Here is a 21293-nt window from a genome sequence, read left to right as displayed (position 1 = left end):
CAAGTTTAAAACACATAACCAGACCAAAAGCTGACTATGTCATGTACTCCTCTAACCAAATCTAGTATTCAAGGAAAGGATTATTATTTATTCAACACAACAAATTTGTTTATTCACATGACAGTGATGTGACGGATCAGAACTGGAAAGCTCCTCACTACATCCTGTAGGTGGCAGTGTGGACTCGCTCGAAGAACCAAATATAGCCTACCAAATAATTGAGGAATGGATCAATAGAGAACCCTAGTATTGAAAATAAATGTAAATTCAATATTAAAAATAGTATAATAAATATTTCTTTCATTTTATTTAATATAAATAAATGCTAGGAGGCTGCTTCGATTAAAATGTCTAAAAAGGATGATCTACCCGAACTTGTAATACAGCCACATATACTGCAAATCTAAAGGTACAATCGTTCTTAACACAATAAAACAATCCTTAACACAATAACCCGCAATATACACAAATGGAAAAGGACTTTTCAAACGGCAAACAGAAGGACCGAAACGGACCTACCAAGGACCCCGTATATAAAGGCTGCGGGACAGTTTCCTGGGCCTCTTGGTTAGTGGTTCGCTGCCGAGGGACGTGAAGTGAAGACACATACTGAGATAATAGTAATACAGACCGGGTCGTGACTATTACTATCACCATTATTCAATTTTCCACTGTAAGGATCCAGTGGGATTGTAGCGAAAATCTAAACATGCATGTCAGCGTGTTACCACGTGGCGGAAGGAGCCCACGTGTGCCCGCTGACTGCTGCTGGGGGACGCGACTGTTTACTAAAAGCGGGACTAGAGTTATTACAAATAATGACCGTGCGATATGATGGTGAAGAACTACTTTGAGTTAAGCATTTAGCAGCGTTTCAACAGTGCTAAATAATGCAACAAAAGCCGTCGCATTCAAATTTGATACCGGTGAGTTAAAGATTTGTGGTTTTGATAAATGCATTGTTTATTATATTCGATATGTGCACGTTAAATGTTCACACGTATGTTTCAACCGCTTTCGTCCTTTTCTTGTATTGCAGAATGCAGACGAGAAAGATGGCCGCTACTGATTCAAGACTGGTTTTGAATGTAAGAGTACGGAGATGGAATCTGGTATCTTGTGTTAAAGTAATTTGCTTCTATGATTGACTGGACAAAACACACTGATCCAGCATAATGAACACAAAATGTTGCAGTGCTCGTTTGTATAAACATCCTATACACGGATGTAACAGTCACTGTTGCTTTAAAGTTGACCTTTCTATGTACCAAACAACCCTTCTGTGGCATTAAACTATGATAACTTGTACTTGAAGCCTAGGTCTGGCTAACATTTGCCTACTCCATTTCAGGTAGAAGGTGGACTCCCTTGATGGTGCCATGTTACCGGTAAGTCTGAATCGGGTTAATGATGGGTGTAGGAGTAATGTGCTATAATGATGAATCATTTGACTAGAGTCTCTGACTATTTCATGAAGTTCTTACACAGTACGCTGAAGATGCACAATTGGCAATTATTTTAAAATGTTTCAAATGCATCTGATGCTAACTGAACTTGCTTTTCTCTTTTGATCAGGCTGGACTGGACCAGGCTGGACTGGACCATGGACACTACCTAACCTGGACATGGACAATGCATCTGTAAGTCACGAATGTATTTCTACAACATTGTCTCTTCGATCAGTCGATGATGATTTGTTAAAAGGTTCTTCTGACAAAACATGAAGCTTACTCGCAGCGCACTGAGACATTTATGTTTTTTTTTACCATTTGGTGGAGGTCACACAACTAGGGTCTAACTTTGCTGCCTTTTATCGTTTCAGATTGAAGATGGTTTGAAGCACACGTCATGTGACCGGTAAGTCTGAATCAAGTTAATGATGACGGAGAAATGTGCTTTAATGATGATCACTTGACTAGAGTCTCTGACTAACTCATGAAGTTCTTACACAGTACGCTGATAAGCACGTGCTGGTTCTATTAACTTGGATGTTAAATGCAATTGATGCTAACGTATCCTCCTTGTCTTTCACAGGCTTGAAGTGAACATCTGGATCATTCTGATGGAACAGACATCATTACCCTCTGTAAGTGTACTTGCAAAAACGTTGTAAGCTTTAGTCTGTCTGTGATGATTTGTTATAAGGTTCTTCTGACTTAAATGAAGCTTACTCGCAGCGCACTGAGACATTTTAAAAATTTGAACCATTTGGTGGCTGTCACACAACTAGGGTCTAACTTTGCCTCCATTTCAGGTTGAAGATGGATTGAGGCCCATCGTGGGGACGTGACCAGTAAGTCTGATTCAAGTTATTGATGACCTAGAAATGTGCTTAAGTGATGAATCACTTGACTAGAGTCTCTGACTAACTCATGAAGCTATTTCACAGTACGCTGACGAGCACATTCTGCTTGTATTAATGTGACTGGTTAATTTGTTGATGCTAACCAATCGCATCCTTGTCTTTCAAACAGACTTGCCGTGAACATTTGGATCCTCGATTGATGCACACCTCCTTCCCTTTGTAAGTGTAATTGCAAAAACTTTGTAACCTTTAGTCTGTCTGTGATGATTTGTTATAAGGTTCTTCTGACTTAAATGAAGCTTACTCGCAGCGCACTGAGACATTTTAACAATTTTAACCATTTGGTGGCTGTCACACAACTAGGGTCTAACTTTGCTGCCTTTTATCGTTTCAGATTGAAGATGGTTTGAAGCACACGTCATGTGACCGGTAAGTCTGAATCAAGTTAATGATGACGGAGAAATGTGCTTTAATGATGATCACTTGACTAGAGTCTCTGACTAACTCATGAAGTTCTTACACAGTACGCTGATAAGCACGTGCTGGTTCTATTAACTTAGATGTTAAATGCAATTGATGCTAACGAATCCTCCTTGTCTTTCACAGGCTTGAAGGGAACATCTGGATCATTCCGATGGAGCAGACATCATAACCCTCTGTAGGTGTACTGGCAACAACATTGCAACATCGAAGGGGAAATCGGTGTAAAATGGATCTGGGATATGTTTGGAATGACAACGAGTTAGACTGTTCATTTGGGAGCAAAACGGCGCATATGGACGCATTCTTAAGTTTGCAGTTTTTAGCCGACTCTACCAAAACGCTATGTCTCAGAATTAAAAACGAAATCGCTATTTTAAACCACTTGCAAGGCTACAAGTAGCCCGACAATACCTTAGTATAATAAGGTTCTTAACATATAAAGGGCATTGATAACTAAAGTGTAAAGATGTTTATTCACAAAGGACATTTTATACACACAATACCATCATTAGTTCACCCATCGACGCCATCTTGTCTTAAGACCCCATAGGTAGGTTGGCGAACAGAGCTTGTGACATCCGTCAACAACGAGCAAGCTCCCCAATCTACTTATTGAGTCTTTATCGACAAGATGGTGTCAACGGGTGAACTACTGATGGTATTGTGTGTGTGTGTGTATAAAATGCCCTTTGTTAATATACATCTGTACACTTAAAAAGTTATCAATGCCTCGTTTTATATTCTAAGACCCTTATTATATTACGAAAGAAGTGTCGGGCTACTTCTAGCCTTGTCAGTAGTTTAAAATAGCTATTTCGTTTTTACCATGAGACATGCCCCATCGTTCCAAGTTTAAAGTGGTTTTGGTAGAATCGGCTAAAAACAGCCAACTTGCGTTGATGAGCTTTTTTGCTCCCAACCGAACATTCCAACTCATTATCCTGCTAAACATATCCCAGATCCATTTTACACAGGATTTCTCCTTTAAGTCTGTCGGTGATGATTTGTTATAAGGTTCTTCTGACTTAAATGAAGCTTACTCGCAGCGCACTGAGACATTTACTATTTTTTTTTAACCATTTGGTGGCGGTCACACAACTAGGGTCTCACTTTACTACCTTTTCATTTCAGATTGAAGATGCTTTGAGGCCCATGATTGTCATGTGACCGGTAAGTCTAGTCCTGGGTTAAGATGACTGTTGGTGTTGCGTGCTTAAGTGATGAATCACTTGACTAGAGTCTCTGACTAACTCATGAAGCTATTTCACAGTACACTGACAAGCACGTGCTGCTTGTCTTAACTTGAATGTTAAATGCAGTTGATGCTAACCAATTGCATCCTTATCTTTGAAACAGACATTACGTGAACATTGGGATCCTCCAATGGCACAGACCTCCTTCCCTCTGTAAGTGTACTTGCCACAACGTGGTCGCTTCTATCAGTCGATGATGATTTGTTATAAGGTTCTTCTGACAAAACATGAAGCTTACTCGCAGCGCACTGAGACTTGAGCCATGTTTGGACGATTTTTGTACACCGTGTTCTGTCAACTAAAAATGTGTTTGCCTTTTTGCAGATGTATAAACCCTGGCAGAGCAGGTGCCACTTGAGGGATGACATCCAGTAAGTTTTAACTTTGCCTCAGCTTCGGATGATTAAAACTGATGTGCTGTAATGATGAATTCACTAGACTAGAGTCTCTGACTATCACCCATGAAGATCTTTCACAGTACGCTGACTTGGCATACCGTAGTCATTCATTCAAAGCTGTTCATTGTAATTTGTACTAATGATGTATTTTCCCTTTAATAGACAAGTAACGGATTGATTACAAACAGGAAACGACAAGCCTGTGTTGACTTGTGAGTAGCCCGCTCCTATCAGTTTGCGGCATTACCCTGGAGGCAGCATATTCGTATAGTACGGTTTCTGCAAATGCTCCGAATTGATGCTAAAAGATGTATATCTTTTTATGTCTTACAGGTGCCGTTTTTGGAAGACTAGAAATTCATCAAACTCAATTAAGAGGTGTTATGCTGATGTGCTGCCCTACACCTCTATGAAATGTCCTCTATTGAATCTGTCTAATAATAAAGACTTTGATAAAAAATCGAATTGTACTGTTGGATTGAACAAATGGTTAGTCTTGACTGGGATTTTCAGAAATGAACACTGTTTGTGAAATTACCTTAAACTGCACTTAAATAAAAAGTTACTAAATCAATTGGCCTGTACAGTTTTGTAAATGCTATAATTTAAGTTTCTGAATTATGGACGAAGGTTTTAAGGCGCTAGTAACGCAAATGTATCGAATTTTTTTATTGTATTTTATTAAATGCTATATTTAAACCCAAGGCTGGACATTGTTCAGATCCCCAATGCCTTGCAGTAATGTGACTGTTAAAAGGAACGCCTCCAGCAGTGGAGTTCAAACCGGATGCTGCTTTAGTTTCCGGTAAGGTGGGAGCTGGTCGTATGTTGACATGGCAGTGAGTCCCTTCTGACCGGTCCTTTCTCATGGATCATCTGTCTACACTAATTCTAAAACTTTGGACAACGATTGGTAGATTATAGCCAAATCGTAGAATTTCCGTCATGCTTTAATATAAACCTGATGGTCCAGTCGATGAGATTACGTCAGTCAGCAAGGTGAGTGAATAGTTTCAGACGATTCGGTTGTAGAATATAAAGCGTAGCAACTTAAACACCTGGAAAAAATCTACCCTTTTCCTTGGTTACTGTTAGAGGTGAAAGCTAGTCAGTGCTCGGTTAAGCTAGCTAAAGTTTTTTTGTCAACGTGGCCATTAAAGTCGAAATCCTGTTCTTACTGACTTTTCTCCTGACAGGAAAGAGGACGGATCTGCATGAAGATCATCTAACATCTGACGGAGCTCCTTACTCATTAGCTCCTCAGCTGCTGTCCTTTATTAACACAGAGGACCTCCCGCTGACAGTCGTAGGTTCCTTTATTTGTCGGGGTTTGGATTGGCTGAAATCTTCTCCTGGAGAAGAACAAAGGTTTTCGATCCACTCAGAAGACCATGTTTAGAGGCCATCGTGTGGGCATCCAGGGAATGTGTTCGGATCGATGTTTGCTTTTAGTTTAACGCCGATTGATAAGCCCTCTGCCCCCGGCGTCTAACTCGCCTTCACAAGAAGGAACAGTGGAGCCGTTGTCTTGGCTGACAAGTAAACACTGAGCGATCTAGTCCACTAATAAAAGGGACATCATTTTTAGAGTTGGTTAACAAGATTTGAGAACACTATTTTTGGAAATGACAGCTGTAATCGGAAAGGTGTGGGGTTGGGTGCGTCCCACGTTCTCATACCGTCTGTGGGGTAGAAGTGCCGAGTCAGAAAATACCTCAATAGACTGTGTGACAACTGAGAAGAGGCGCTTCTGGAGCCTCAGTAGTTTAAGTCCTTGGGCCTGGGCTAACTATCAAAAGGACCAATCAAGTGGAGCAGAAGAGTTTTGGGAGGCCCATGAGAAATTGCAATCCGTGGATTTGACAGATTTTGGGGCAGGAAAGCAGGAATTGGGGAAAGTCGAACATGCCCCCAGTTGGTGGAATAAGATCATACCATTCTCTTTCTCGCCAACAAAAACCGAATTAGGTGGGCTTAGACGACGGAAATGCGAAGAGGCATGGGACAATGATGCAGACTTCTCCGATTATGGAACACCTCCACCATCCCCTACACCCCCTACTCTCACCCGGGTGTGGTCCACCATTGGCCTGTTTGTACACAGCTGGAAAGGGGAGATCTTGCCCGAGCATTATGAAATCTGCTTCAATTTCCTGCGCCACCTCTTTGACCTTGTTGTGGTTGGCTTCCTGTGGACCGTGTCCCCGCCAACCAAGCTGATCCTGGAGGTGCTTGGGGTCCAAGGAGCGTTGAGGCTGTGGCTTCATGGGATGGCCATGTTCTTTGTTTCCACGGTTGGGATGGGAGGGCTGCTTTGGGTGATCCAGGAGTACCTTCCCCAGTTTGCGCTGCTCTTTGGCATTGCGCAAGCTCTGGTCATCTCTGTCAGTGTGAAGCAGAGTGTGATCTTGGGAGGAGAGCTGGAGGAGGACCAAGAGGATATTCATGAGCGGGCCAAGGAGGCTTTGAGTGACGATGAACAGCATGATGACCACCATGGCTCTTCAATGGACACGGCACAGCACTGATTCAAGTAGGTAAGTTAGTTTGATCATTCTTGATACAAAACTGGGTTTTTTTTAGCTGCTGCGCATTTTCATTCAGTAAGGCCTCTACTTTCAAATAAAGACGATATGGGAGTCAGTGGGGCTTCTGTCCTTTAAATCCCAAATGATAGGGTTCAAATGATATATTGTTGTGATACTTACGCCATATGACAAATTATTATCTTTGCTTTCAGTGACGGGAAAGCACACTCTAGCTGATATAAATGTAATTTGTTTTCCTCGCTGCTTCATAATAAGTACAGTGTATAGGTGAAACTATTTGCATGTTTTTTGTTTAATAATTGGTGACTTTATTTAAAGTTTTTCCGCCCCCTCCTCCCACAGGCGGCTTCTGGATGCAAAATGAATGGGTGTATTATGGGATACTAACTCAAAGATGTAATAAAACCACCTAATTGTTTGAAGTGGATTATTGCCAAGGAGCAAAGAAAGCCCTATGGAAAACATTTCACTGCTGGACTGAGGCTTTAACGCTGTGCTTGCTTCACTTTATTCTTAACACGACCACGGTACCTTGTTTAAACCAAGCTTTGCTAACAAACGTTGTGGACGATTTTAAGTGATTTCCTGTCGGCCCTCAACCTCTACAACAAAAGGATGTTCCGTGGTTGTTTTTCATGGTCTGCTGTTTTTTGTCTGTTAACACTACATACCAGCACTTATTAATACATGTTCTTGTACAACTTATGCAGTAACCTGTGCCATAACATTGTTTGTGTGATTGATTATTGATGGATGTCTGATTACACATTTCTGGATCTAAGCGATGTAACATGATGGGTTTTGTAATCATGTGTGTTTATATTAATATATATATATATAGGTAATAAGGCCATACAATGATTAAGGAAAAATAGCTGAATACCAAATGCGGACTTGGTATGCCATAGCACATTTTGCACACCACACCTTTTTCTAAAATTAAGGAATTCAAAGTACCTGGTATTTTCCAATTGCATGGGCCTCTGATCTACCTGTCATGTCAACAAGCATTTTAAGTTTTAAGCATGCATCACACCTGTGGTCTCTTTATGTAACAAACTAGTGCAATGTTTTGTATTTGTCTTAACACCAAAATACTTTTTTGCTTGGTCTCTGCCTGGTCGTCTTACTACAATTGCCTTGTAGGGAATGATATTTTTGTAGTATTTGATTGATACCCTTTTAACTTCTAGTGCTGGATCACTGTAGAAACGGACAACTAGAGTTATTGCCTTTGTAACACATTGGTTATGCTTGTCATGATATAAAGCAAGTAGGAATCTTTGGGGAAATGTAAGTGTGTCCTGAATTAAATCATATTATGGAATTTCACATTTGTACAATCGTTCATGATAAATAAAATGTTTCAATTTTTTTTCTACTTTGAAATTGTATTTGTTTTAATTATGTGGAAACTACAGGGCTTTGTTTATGGGTAAACTTGTCTCCCAGATAGTCTTTGGATTTAATAGTTGGTTGCCTGTACCCATCTCCATTTAAATTTTAGTTTTTCAATTTATTAAGGCAATTGATTTACCTTGTTTGTAGTGCTCGGGAAAATACCCTAGCGAAATATTTACAAATGTTTTCAAGAAACAAGTCTAATTCCAATTGACCAGACATTTCTATTTCAGTTCAAAACCTTTATTCACATTAAAACCGCTCTAGATTTTATTCTGGTATATACATGTGTTACAAGTACAATGTTCATTGGTCACGATGTGTATGACATTTATGCAATCCACGGTTAGATATCAAACATGAACAGGGTTGTTTTCATTGGTTTAGCCAGCAGCCATGCACCCAAAGCGTTGCCTGATTTTATCCCATTAGAATTTGTAGAACAAAGAATTGAAACCCTAGAAGTGCTGCTTGTTTATTCACTTGTCAATCCTGAATTTATTTTCTGAAGTACACAGCACTAAAAGCACACAAATCACCAGCCTCCAGCGCAATAGACAGCTTTCAGATTAATACTGCAATGTTGAATTCTTCATAACCATGCTGGGGCGATTAATGGCAATGTTTGGCGAGTGTCTTTAAAAATAGAACAGCACAAACAGATTAAAGGTATTACTGACTCCTCCACACAGTTGTGCTGGAACAAAAGCACAAATGTGTTCCAGCCTCTTCAAAATATAACACCCTGGTTGATGACATTCTTCTGTCCTGTTTCAAATGTCTCATGGAAAAGCAAAGGGCATCAGTCACCTTGATCTCCCTCAGTGCTGCATGGAGATTGAGCTCCTTGGCATGAGACTGGACACCTAGGACAACCATCTCCATCTGTCTTTACACACCGTAGATTGTCTACACAGGATTGGAAAATGCCTACTAAAATGCGAATTAAAAGCAACATAATTTGACAATGAAAAAAAATATTATTTGCTCAGACAAACTTTACATGGCACATGGAGTTGCCGGAAATGGGAGCATATAATACAGATTTGATAAATTGACCAATGATTCAAATATATTTTACGGTGCTTTGACTACAATAGGTACAGTCAAAATTAGGGATGCACCAAATTTTCGGCCGAGAAGTATTTCTGTTTTCGGTTTCGGCCAAGAATTTTCATTTCGGTGCATCCCTAGTGAAAATTTTATTTTAGACATAGTGTTTAGAAGGTTGACTGTTTAAGAGTAAGACCATCAGGTTTGTATCGGATTTCCCTCAGTTAATAGTGAAAGGGTTTCCATGGACTTTTTAAAAGAAAACGACCAAAAGAGCGGCAACTCACCCGGTCATTTCAAAGTTACAACACATACTATAGCCACTGCATGGTCGGTATAACCAAATAAAGCATCATTACAAGCAAATAAATAAGGTCATCTTTCAGAAGAAAAAGGAGAATTTGAATCAATTATATACACAATTACTTCTGCACCCCCTCAACAAAGTAAGATAGCTAGGTGGCGCCTTTTTGAAGCCACGAGGGCTCCTAACTCTGGCTGCATAAGGGACTCGTGACATAGTGTAACCGTACCGAACAGAAGTGAGCGCAGTGTCATGTATGTCGCTGCCGTGGTCAGGTGTGACCCCAGCGCCTTAGGGCATTAGTGGGCGTTGGACCCCCCAGAGCCCTGGGGGCCCGTTGTGCCGTGGCCACCAGTCTGTGCGTGGCCGCCCCTGCTGTGACCAAGGATGCAATGTGCGCTGCCGCAGCCCTCGTCGTCGTCGTCCCCCTCGCTCTCAGAAGATGACTCTCCAAACTGCTTGGGCTTCTCGTACACACAGCAACCTAACAAGGAGGTCAACGTTGAAATTTTTTACCTGAATTGCAATTAATTGTATTGGAAGATATACACACTGCAGTTTAGTACATATATACATTAAGGATGCTTCCATACATAATGCAACATTTTTGGCCGACTGGGTTTTTGATGCTTTGTGCATTACAATAAAACATGTTCTAAGATATATACAGAATAAGTTAATGTAGCTGTAATAATACATTGGGATTATCATATCAGGCAATGCTCAGCGTGTGTTTGGGTGTATGAAACAAAGACAAAGTGTGAAGCATTTCAGAATTTATAAAACTGCTTACCGCTTTGAAAGACTACATACATTGAACCCTATCATCCTATCCATTACAGTCCTACAAATAAAACAGCTGACACATTTACTTTCTTTAAAGATAAACTCACAACATCACGCTACATTATCTTCACTGCATGAGCAATGAGGGGGAACGGACCACTCACATTTTGAAGACCTTCTGCCGAGGTGTTCGTTGTCCACCGTGTCGCTGGACCACTCCACCTTCTTCTCGGTCTTTCTCTTCCGCAGTTTGATAGTGAGGCTTCTGCCCTCCTTTTATATTTGAACATGGGGAGACATATTGGTTTAATGCAAGCATTTTGATCTTTGTATTCTCTGTATATCGCCTACGTGTATGCATTCAAGGAACATGGCAGGTTTTTACTGAGTAGCATGAAAAGCCCTCCTGTATAAACCAATATCATAACCCCAATTTGGTTAATATGCCAGTCCTAAAAAAACGGATTATTGGTCGATGTCGTAGAGCTAAAACAATTGTCTCATTAAACAGATGAAAAAGACACTTAACACAATTCAATGCTATTATTTTATCAATACTATCTCCAGATGAGTGCAGCGTATGGAGGCGGTGTACCTGTTGGGGCGGTGGCGGGGTGCTGGTGGAGACCGTCTCAGTGATCGTCTCACTCGACGTCCCTGGAACCTCCGCCATCCTGCACGCTGAGGCTCTCACTTTAGCCGTAGTTGCGGGGCCTGCCGTCGCAGGAGAACTTCCTTTAAACTGTCGGTGAACGAAAATGGACGTAATCAGATGTTCTTGCGACCACACTACTCGTTCCGGTTCCTTAAGGACGACGCGTACATACCAGTCTACTCGTTAAGAGCGGCCGTGAAAGATGCCTGACATAAACAGTTCGCTGCTCAGGGGAAGCAGTTCGCAGACGGACCTTGTTCACTTCCGGTTCCTACATTAATGTAGTCCGATTATATACAATCTGCCTGTCAGAATGGGGATAGTTTCTTATATTCTGACACCTTTACACACAAAATCACTCAAATTATATATTTATTCAGTATTTCTATAAAAATGTTGCATGGGGAATATCTATTTGCTTCTCGAAACCCATTTATAAGTTACCCATCAAGTCACAGCAACGCACATGAGCATATAAGGATTGGTAGAAGGTAAGGTAGCAAGGTTACAAATGTTGTATTATATATGTTGTCGTTACTTCTGTTAGAGAGAGATCATGAATCTCATTTTCGGTTATCTATCTGCTCTTCTCTACTTACTGTCTCTAGTGCTTAAAGATGTGGAGGGCGAATTGTGCCCTCTGTTTGAGGTTGTTGGAGAGAGGAAGGATCAGAGCATGGGTCTCCTGTCAGCCAAGGTTCTGCTCTAATGATGCTCCAGAATCGTCGACTCCATCCCCCCCCAAAGCAAACGCATCGCTCCGGACGAAGACAGAGAAACAGAAACGGAGACAACAAAAGCAGACTTTAATTTTGGCCACTCCAGAAAATGTAATAACAATTGTTTATAATGAGGACCTACCTACAATTAAAAAATGTTGCTAATTGTAAAGTTTTAATTTGGGCTTTTTACAGAATGCAGAGGATAATGAAATTAGATGGAGCCAGAAAGATAAGATACAATACAGTACCTCAACAATTCCTGGAGCAAAGAAAAGTATGTTTTCCTGTGGTATACCTAATTCTAGAAAAAAGTAATTTTTGCAGTAATCGTTTTGGTAATATCAGGTATCATTCGTATGTATTTATTTTGCAGATTCCAGCGTGCCTTTCCCACTGTCCTATAGTCCAGAATACGTAGAAGCCAGCTGGTACCAGTGGTGGGAGAAGGAGGGATTTTTCACCCCAGAGTATCATGTGAGGACTTGTCTACCCAAACCAGTGTTCTGTTTAATTTGACCATTTTGCAAATCTTTGTGTAGTGTATATTAGTGTATGTAGTGTTTGGATCAGCCTATCGTCATAGTTGTATGGTCTCTGCTTGTGACACAGTTTAACGACTGGATAGTTACATTTATTTACTCTTTAATTTAAGTTCTGGTTCAAATTGATGAAATATGACATTGTCACTTCAGGAGTAGAGGACGATTGATGAATTACACAATATCAATTGCATAAAATATATTGTAAATCCTCTGTACTAACATTGCAAAAGTTTTGGTTTGGGATTTTAATTTGCATTCCACATGTGTATGTGTATGTGTAAGTATGTTTGTGTAGATAGATATGTATGTATATATTATATACATACAGACATACAGACATTCATATATATATATATGAATGCAGTCAATATGTCATACTTCCTCCTAAGACAGACCTATGGCTATTGTAGCTATTGCAGCCCTCCTTGCATTGACGTAGTATATCTCCATCCAGGACAGGGTACCCCACGCGCAGAACCGGACCTTCACCATGTGTATCCCCCCTCCCAATGTAACGGGCTCTCTCCACCTGGGCCACGCCCTCACCGTGGCCATAGAGGACGCCATGGTTCGCTGGTAAGTGCTTCCTATCCATTAGGGATTCAATGAGTGTATGTCAGCGGCTGGATGCTATTGTGATGCTAACCACTGCGCTTGATCCAGGAAGAGGATGCAGGGCTACCGCGTTCTCTGGGTTCCGGGCTGTGACCATGCAGGTATCGCTACACAGGTGAGGTTCCTTTTATCGGCCTCTGGCCCGGTTCCAATGAGTCTACCCTGTTCCCTTGTAGAGTGCACATTCTAATGTGCCACTAATTTGAAGTGTTGTCCAGAATATGATTTGTACACTTATTTTCCCTCTATATCCCATGATGCATAGCAGTTTTCATCGTCGTTGGATTCATTCAATAGATGTGTTTTTAATAATCTATTTCTGGTAAACAAAAGTATTGTGTTTATTATAATAATATTCCTAATATTAATTGCTACCATTTCCAGAGTGTGGTGGAGAAGCGACTTCTCCGGGACCAGAGGAGACGCAGGCAGGACCTCTCCAGGGAGGAGTTCCTACAGGAGGTCTGGACGTGGAAAAGCCAGTGAGTCCCCCTTCCTCCTCGCCCTGTTCTCCAAAGAGAGAGCCTGTCATTTGCATTCAGTGCATTACAGGAATACAAATCCCTCAACTCACTTCTACTTTTTATGGCCAGATACTGTTCATTAAGGACTGTGGTATATTAAGCATTATTCAAAGATTCACTAACTGGCTTTGGAAAAAAGCGTTCCTCATGATTAGTGAAAGGTAATTTTTCAGACTTTATCCTACTTGATCAATCCACTATGTTAACTCAAAGCCTCACTACTCTACCACTCCCCCGAGCCTCACTACCACTCCATAACCTGTCTCCCTGTCCTGTCTGCCCGAGCCTGTCCCCACATAACAGCCTTCTATCAGTGGAGCTCCACATAACCTCATGCTATTGTAGCCAGTTGCATTACAGCACCACTTGAGTTGGCTAGAAGAGCTGAAGGTGATCTATAATTTGAGTGTCATTTGTTAGAGATGGCGTACCTGTCCGTCGGCCCTCAGTGAGTGAAAGGCTCTATGAAAATATCTGCAGTATCTGGTAGTGCTAGTTGTGTTAGTGGTAGTGGTTTCAATTAAATTAAATTGTATTTGTACAGCCCTTAATCGCAGGTACAGTCTCAAGGGGCGTAGTAGTGGTAGTAATATAAGTAGTGCTAGTAATAGAAGTAGTGCTTTAAGGACTACAAGGGAGTGGTTGTCAGCATAGTGAAGCGCCATGCTAGTCTGTGGGCTAACGTATGTTGCTATGTCGTTGTCTGGTGGCGGTGGTAGGAAGGGAGATGAGATCTACCAACAGCTGAGGAGGCTTGGGGCTTCGTTGGATTGGAGCAGAGCTTGCTTCACCATGGATCAAGTAAGATGGATAGTCTTTTTCTGTAGCAGGGCATGGGGTAGTAGACTCAACTAATGAAGATAAGTCCACTACCAGGGGCTGTGAAATAAATTCATCGACACATATCTATAGAGGCTGCATTAGCTGTTTGTTTGTCAGTCAACCCCAAACCATATTGGAGACGCCAAGACTGGCCTGTAACACTACTAGTAAACATGGGAGCTTTGCTTTCTGTATATTTTCAGTTTTTTCTGTAATGTAAAATTCACAGATTGGATTCATCGTTTGACATTAATAATAATCATTAAAAAAATCGATAGTTTTAAACTTTATAGTACATTTTTTCCAGACAAACAACAGATCCCGAATTGTACTTGCATTTGTTAACATGCCAATCTTGAACTTTAAATATTGGCAATTATGGCAGTCATGCGTATCGCATCGGCCGACCCAGTTAACGTGGAGTCTATGTTTATATTTATATGCACAAAAAAGTGTTATGAGCCTGTGATGACTGTTTGTCCTACTAGGACCCCTCTGTGAAAAGGTTATTAGTCTGGCTCAAAAATGGTTTTGCATAAACTCTAGACACACAGACCAATTTTTTCTGAAAATATATTAGCTTAACCAAAATCCACTGAAATAACTAGCCCTCTGGATATGGACACGTATGTGTAAACTGTGTGTGTGTCTTTGCTTCTAGAGCTTTATTCCCTTTTAAACGAGTAAAGTATCAATTCAACTAGGTCATGTGTAAATAACCTCAAATGTTTACTAGATACGGTTAAATTGTTCCCAGTAACACAATTAATGACATGTGTTATCACCATCTGTGTTCTTTATTCTGTTATTCTGTTGTTGGAACAACAATGCCGTTTAAAGTCTGGTGTGTCTGTGACAGTTGGACATGGTGTGTGTTTGACAGTTGGACATGGTGTGTGTTTGACAGTTGGACATGGTGTTGTGTTTGTGTTTCAGGGGTTCAGTGAGGCTGTAACCGAGGCCTTTGTGAGGTTGTGCGACTCAGGTTTGATCTATCGCTCTGAGGCGCTGGTCAACTGGAGCTGTGCCCTGGAATCAGCCATCTCTGACATCGAGGTGACCCAGTGTGAACCGTACTGTCTCTTTAAGGCTCCTTCACCAGCTGGTATTGGCATGGTGTTTAATTTAATATCGATGATGTTCTACTAAGTTACTCTTTAGATCTGCGTTTCGCGATTAAAAAATCAGCAGTAAATGCCTGTCACTGCTTGCTCATCATATTCACACCCCAAAAATATCTTTCCACATTTAATGAAATTCATATATGCACTGAATATTTAAGATCATCATCATGCTATTTAGTTTGATTTTAATTTAATTTTAGATTTCGTCAACATCAGCCAGCTCTAGTTGTGGTGTGTCAGCTCCATCTGTGAGCGCTTGTAGAGGAGGACTGAACACATTAAAAGACTGGTCCATGTTGTGTTGTGCAGGTGGACTCCCAGGAGCTCTCCGGGCGCACCATGCTGTCTGTGCCTGGCTACGAGAGGAAGGTGGAGTTTGGAACCATGGTTACCTTTGCGTACCCCTTAGAAGGCCAGGGTGAGTAAACATTTGCCATCCCTGTGTAACTTCAAACTGTTGCACATTGGCACTGCATGTTTCTTTTGGTGTACTTCTTTGCTATGGCTCTGAGTCCTGTCTCTTACTGAAGATGGAGAGGTGGCTGTGGCGACCACCCGGCCAGAGACCATGCTTGGAGACGTTGCCATAGCAGTGCACCCAGATGACCCTAGATACCAGGCAAGACATAAGTGGATTCCATCACATATTTCAGATGGATTATTCAAGTGATTATTCATTTATTATTCAAAGAGTAAGGTTTGTGTTGTTGCCTAAAGCCCCTTCCAAAGATCTAGCAAAAAAGATGGACACTAAGAGTGAATTCCTGTCAAATCAGAAGTTCAGTTTTCAATGAATTGGTGATTGATTCAGATAACTGTTTGCAGGCCGTCCAAGGCAAACACTGCAGACACCCCTTTGGCGACAGGCTCATCCCGATCGTGACGGACACAATGGTTGACATGCAGCTTGGAACAGGTGAACCAGCACTTTCTTAGGAGTTCTTCACCACAACTGGATTAGTTGTTTGCGTTTGAGTTATTCATTTTTCCTTATGTTATTGAAGATGATGTTTTCTGTAAGTGAGGGGGTTCAAACGAGATGGAGAGCTAAAAGTGTGGAAGCGAGCAAGACTTAGAAACTACCATAAAAGGCCATAAAAGTCCCCTCCCTCTCCCTGTGTTGTCCGTCCTCTGAGAAGAGTTGAATTCAAGCCCGCAAGATGTGGGGAGAGTTGTCCCAATTGGTCAGAATTGAGCTGGGAGTGGTCTAAAATTGAAGTGGGCACTTACAGGCAGTCAACTTAAAACTGATATTCTCTCTGAGTATTTCAGTCACCAACACCTGACAGAATTCTAACAAATTGCACCCAAACAATGGCTCTTTAATCTACAGCAGCTCTAACTAATATCAAACTAACTTTGTTCTACTGTGGTTGGGGGGTCCTACAGGCGCTGTCAAGGTCACCCCAGCCCACGACCACGTGGACTTTGAGCTCTCCCGGAGACACTCTCTGCCATGTCTCACAGTGATCTCTGGAGATGGCACCATGGCGCCCTCCTGTGGCCAGTGGCTGGAGGTACACTGCCTGGACAACATCCTAAAGTCCCCTGTTTTATGTGCGATGGGGATGTCCTCCCTCCATAACCTGCCTTTCCTTCTTCAATCCTCTTCCAAAAGGGTGTGAAGCGCTTTGACGCCAGAGAGAAGGTGTTGGACGCCCTGGCTGAAAAGAAGCTGCTCAGGAATAAGAAGGACCATGCCATGTCTCTACCCAAGTGCAGGTACAGCAGGAGGGTCAGAGAGCTGGGCCTTTAGGTTCTATCAGGGACTAAAAGGACAGAAAACAAAGGGCATTCCCTTTCTTTCATTTCGGGGTTAACCCTGCACATGTTTAACCTCTAATCTAGAGGGCGCCGTCTAATGAAACCCAATATACAAGTGATGTTGGATATGTGTTCTCATTTGAATGAAACCACAAGTCACTGTATCTGACCATTTGGAAATGCAACAATACCAACGTTAAAGCAGCATCGTACTTCTAATTTGATTTGTTGTTGATATATGTTGATGATATAATACTAATACTTTAACCACTGACATTTCTTTGGGGGCGTGTGGAAATGTCTTGAACATGAATCATTCAATCATCGGTGTACAGTCCACATTATTACATTATAATATTACATATTCTTTCGTCTCATTTTACTAGAGATATTCTCTAATGATATTTCAAGTGACAGGAAAACCCTGCTAGTTAAACTAGTTACATTGAGCCATCACAGCCATCATCATCTACACGGGTTATTTGCGTGTGACGATGCAGATCGCTGCACAGCGACATAAACAACGTAGTTTTTCAACGTAGAGTAGGTTTTCTTGGGGTACGAGAACAGAGTGCAGGCCACAACGTGACCATGCCATCTGCCTGGCCATCGAGTGTGAATGCTTAACACTTCTTGACCTCCCGTGTCTCCTCACAGCCGCTCTGGGGACGTGATCGAGCCGCTCCTGAAGAAGCAGTGGTTCCTGCGCTGTGAGGACATGGCCAGCAGGGCGATACAGGTAACACAGGCCCACACTATTGTTACTGGAGGCATCGTGGTTACTACTGCTCTGTGCAACACAGGCAGGGTGTTCTAAACACACAAGGACACTGATATGTGTCCCAAATTGGTTGTCTCAGCGGTTGTTTGTGTTTTGCGTGTACACTTTTGGTTTCACTTCTACTCTTCGCTGAGCGTGGGCATGTGCACGACAAACTTCCCCCTGGGGTTACAAAACGTTGTGTTTGTTCTCTTTCCCAGGCGGTGGAGGACGGGCAGTTGGAAATCATTCCTCCATTGCACATCAAGACGTGGAAGAAGTGGCTGTCCAACACAAGGTGTCCCTCTCTGCCTTTGCATGCATTTACTGAGAAGCGGCCAATCAAAAGCTGTTCCTCTTGGGAGGGGTGGGAACAGTTTGATGATGTGATATGATACGGGACATCAGCACGGTTATTGATTTATACTGTGAGAGTAAAACATGTTTTCCCTGAATCAGCAGTATGTTTCTACGTGAATGTGGACATATCGTTGGATCGTGATTGACCGTGAAACACTATGTCTTTGTGTTACTCCAAATGTTCCTACAATTGACGAGTCTTTGCTAAAAGCATCAGCCCATTATCAGAGAGTGAGATCAGTGAGCAGAACCAGGAGGTCGTATCATGGGACGCTCTCGTAGAACAAAGCCCTTAATCAGGAGTGTTTGCTCATCAGAGCTGATAGAGACGCCTCACTGTGATGACCTATAGCCGACTGACACTGCTCCTCTGTTCCCCAGTGACTGGTGCATCTCCAGACAGCTTTGGTGGGGTCATCGGATTCCCGCCTACCAAGTTGCTCTTCCTGGTCAATCAGCCAATCGAGAGGTCAGACCTGGGTGTGTCATTTCTTTGTGTTTTTGTCTTTTTAATTTTTTCAACGGTTTCAGATCCAAAATTCTGGTTCCTTTGCTTGGTTAATCCTGCTTCCCTTATTTCACCGCTCGTAAAGATCCTCAGCCCAGCTCCCTGCGAAAGGGGAAGTAGGGAGGAAGCAGCTTTCTTTACTATTCTCGGTCGGTATAACTTGTGGGTCCTGCTCACTGTTCCACATCACCGCCCTAAAGGGCGTTTGAATATGACGGCAATATAATAATAATGATAATAATAATAATTATAATAATAATGATAATACATTTCATTTCTAGTGCCCTTTTCATCCGAAGATCTCAAAGGGCTACAGGTTACAAGCAGTGTTGTTAAAAAATATATCTATCTTTATTTTAAAAACAAAAATAAAAAGGGGTTTAAAAACATCTAAGAGTGGGAGCCAAAGGTTTTCTTAAAAAGAAAAGTTTTAAGTCCTTTTTTAAAACAATCGGTGGATTGTGGTGCCCTCAAGGTGTCAGGGAGGGCATTCCACAGGCGTGGGGCGGCAGCACTGAAGGCCCCATCTCCCATGGGCCTACGTTTGGTTCTGGGTATGTGGAGGAGGTTAGAGTGAGTGGAGGGGAGGGAGCGTGTTGTGTTATGTGGGTTGAGAAGTGCTTTGAGGTGGGGGGGGGGCATGTCCATGGATACATTAGTGAGTGAGGAGGGAAACCTTGTATGAGAGTTGCTTGCGCACTCTCATCAGGATCCTAGCTGAGTTGTGTATGTATTGGAGTCCTTGCAGGCTCTTGCTAGGGATCCCGATGAGTAGGGCGTTACAGTAGTCCAGTCTGGAGGAGATAAAGGCATGAACTAGTTTTTCGGAGTCTGAGGCCATCGTTAAGTATAGCCTCCCTCGATGTAAACACATCCAGAAGAAAGTCGATCCTTCACAGCATATGTCTGTCATACTCATCTACATGTCTGCTAGCCTTGGTTTCTGCAGAGGTAGCTGAGATCCACTCATTAACATAGTCTGATTTAATATTCCTGTGTTATAAAACTATTTTAAAAACGTATTGCAATAATGTACTACAATTTATTCACGAACAATTGACAACTTTCACTCAATGTTGATACATTCAGAATACATTCCAGGATTGGAATAATAAGAGAATCTGAATCCTTTTATCACGAGGTATGAAAGTAGGGGTGAACACAGGTCATATTTAATTATATAACGCATAATCATGGGTATTGGCCTGCCTGCAGACCAAGAACAAAAGATTAGACTGCACCTGTTTTAATCTCCACTCCACCAGCTCTGTGATAAAGGCCTGGTTATGTCAGTACTTCCTGATGTGTGTTGTGGTGTGTCAGTACTTCCTGATGTGTGTGTTGTGGGGTCAGTACTGATGTATGTGTTGTGGGGTCAGTACTGATGTGTGTGTGTGTGTTGTGGTGTCAGTACTGATGTGTGTGTTGTGGTGTCAGTACTGATGTGTGAGTGGTGGTGTCAGTACTGATGTGTGTGTTGTGGGGTCAGTACTGATGTGTGTGTTGTGGTGTCAGTACTGATGTGTGTGTGGTATTGTCAGTACAGATGTGTGTGTGTTGTGTCAGTACTGACGTGTGTGTTGTGGTATCAGTACTGATGAGTGTGTTGTGGTATCAGTACTGACGTGTGTGTTGTGGTATCAGTACTGATGAGTGTTGTGATATCAGTACTGATGTGTGTGTTGTGGTGTCAGTACTGATGAGTGTGTTGTGGTATCAGTACTGATGTGTGTGTGTGGTGGTGTCAGTACTGATGAGTGTGTTGTGGTATCAGTACTGATGTGTGTGTGTGTTGTGGTGTCAGTACTGACGTGTGTGTGGTGGTGTCAGTACTGATGTGTGTGTTGTGGTGTCAGTACTGATGTGTGTGTTGTGGTGTCAGTACTGATGTGTGTGTTGTGGTGTCAGTAATGATGTGTGTGTGGTATTGTCAGTACAGATGTGTGTGGTGGTGTCAGTACTGACGTGTGTGTTGTGATGTCAGTACAGATGTGTGTGTGTTGTGTCAGTACTGACGTGTGTGTTGTGATCCCGGCAGGCCCTGTGGGTGTGGGGGCGCAGCGAGCAGCAGGCCCGGGAGCGAGCGGCGGCCCAGTGTGGAGTGGACCCAGCCTCGCTGACGTTAACCCAGGGTGACTCAACCTCTGTCCACACCCCCTTATTCAGCCGCTAGACTCAAAGAATCAAAGAATCGTACAAAATGGAGGGACTACGGGCCACACAAATACAACCACGACTTGCTGCAACAACACATTAACACACATTTGGTTTGAAGGATCTGTGTGTGTGGGTGCTGGTTTAAGCAGCCTCACCTGGCTGAGTCTGATTTGACTCTGAGGCTGCTTAACTAGCACTAAATTGTCTG

The 21293-nt window shown here is 42.2% G+C and overlaps 3 protein-coding genes across 4 annotated transcripts in view; 2 read left to right on the top strand and 1 right to left on the bottom strand.

Moving 5' to 3' along the window:
* The first annotated feature begins 551 nt into the window (after positions 1 to 551).
* c22h6orf47 (chromosome 22 C6orf47 homolog) lies at positions 552 to 9695 on the top strand. Of its 2 annotated transcripts, none has more exons than XM_056583276.1 (17): positions 552 to 926; positions 1040 to 1088; positions 1352 to 1388; positions 1576 to 1640; positions 1823 to 1857; positions 2035 to 2086; positions 2255 to 2293; positions 2475 to 2524; positions 2700 to 2734; positions 2912 to 2963; positions 3920 to 3958; positions 4145 to 4194; positions 4366 to 4412; positions 4602 to 4651; positions 4773 to 5438; positions 5636 to 6972; positions 7331 to 9695. In XM_056583276.1, the coding sequence occupies exon 16, from the start codon at positions 6065 to 6067 to the stop codon at positions 6965 to 6967; it is 903 nt and encodes a 300-aa protein (XP_056439251.1). In that variant the 5' UTR covers positions 552 to 926; positions 1040 to 1088; positions 1352 to 1388; positions 1576 to 1640; positions 1823 to 1857; positions 2035 to 2086; positions 2255 to 2293; positions 2475 to 2524; positions 2700 to 2734; positions 2912 to 2963; positions 3920 to 3958; positions 4145 to 4194; positions 4366 to 4412; positions 4602 to 4651; positions 4773 to 5438; positions 5636 to 6064; the 3' UTR covers positions 6968 to 6972; positions 7331 to 9695. The 2 variants fall into 2 exon arrangements, with proteins under 2 accessions (XP_056439251.1, XP_056439252.1); XM_056583277.1 differs by having other exon boundaries at positions 5636 to 6976.
* A 316-nt stretch (positions 9696 to 10011) lies between these two features.
* ppp1r11 (protein phosphatase 1, regulatory (inhibitor) subunit 11) lies at positions 10012 to 11485 on the bottom strand. Its single transcript, XM_056583278.1, has 3 exons — positions 11128 to 11485; positions 10697 to 10805; positions 10012 to 10230 (listed from the first exon to the last, which is right to left on the bottom strand). Exons 1-3 carry the CDS (start codon positions 11203 to 11205, stop codon positions 10046 to 10048), a joined length of 372 nt encoding a protein of 123 aa, XP_056439253.1. The 5' UTR covers positions 11206 to 11485; the 3' UTR covers positions 10012 to 10045.
* Positions 10686 to 21293, top strand: part of vars2 (valyl-tRNA synthetase 2, mitochondrial) — an 11119-nt gene continuing 511 nt past the window's right edge. Inside the window, exons 1-18 of the mRNA XM_056583270.1 lie at positions 10686 to 11678; positions 11796 to 12017; positions 12102 to 12183; positions 12283 to 12383; positions 12906 to 13027; positions 13115 to 13181; positions 13451 to 13548; positions 14310 to 14391; positions 15349 to 15468; positions 15846 to 15954; positions 16067 to 16155; positions 16362 to 16452; positions 16926 to 17053; positions 17155 to 17258; positions 17958 to 18039; positions 18282 to 18358; positions 18802 to 18900; positions 20967 to 21060. Of these exons, the coding sequence (XP_056439245.1) occupies positions 11805 to 12017; positions 12102 to 12183; positions 12283 to 12383; positions 12906 to 13027; positions 13115 to 13181; positions 13451 to 13548; positions 14310 to 14391; positions 15349 to 15468; positions 15846 to 15954; positions 16067 to 16155; positions 16362 to 16452; positions 16926 to 17053; positions 17155 to 17258; positions 17958 to 18039; positions 18282 to 18358; positions 18802 to 18900; positions 20967 to 21048 (1746 nt within the window). The 5' untranslated portion in view covers positions 10686 to 11678; positions 11796 to 11804 and the 3' untranslated portion in view covers positions 21049 to 21060. The remainder of the gene's footprint in view (positions 11679 to 11795; positions 12018 to 12101; positions 12184 to 12282; positions 12384 to 12905; positions 13028 to 13114; positions 13182 to 13450; positions 13549 to 14309; positions 14392 to 15348; positions 15469 to 15845; positions 15955 to 16066; positions 16156 to 16361; positions 16453 to 16925; positions 17054 to 17154; positions 17259 to 17957; positions 18040 to 18281; positions 18359 to 18801; positions 18901 to 20966; positions 21061 to 21293) is intronic.

This window comes from Gadus chalcogrammus, chromosome 22, assembly GCF_026213295.1.
Source record: "Gadus chalcogrammus isolate NIFS_2021 chromosome 22, NIFS_Gcha_1.0, whole genome shotgun sequence".
In the NCBI taxonomy this organism is placed as follows: Eukaryota; Metazoa; Chordata; class Actinopteri; order Gadiformes; family Gadidae; genus Gadus; species Gadus chalcogrammus.
Note: the sequence above shows the minus strand (reverse complement) of the source record. Positions and strands in the feature narration are given on the sequence as shown.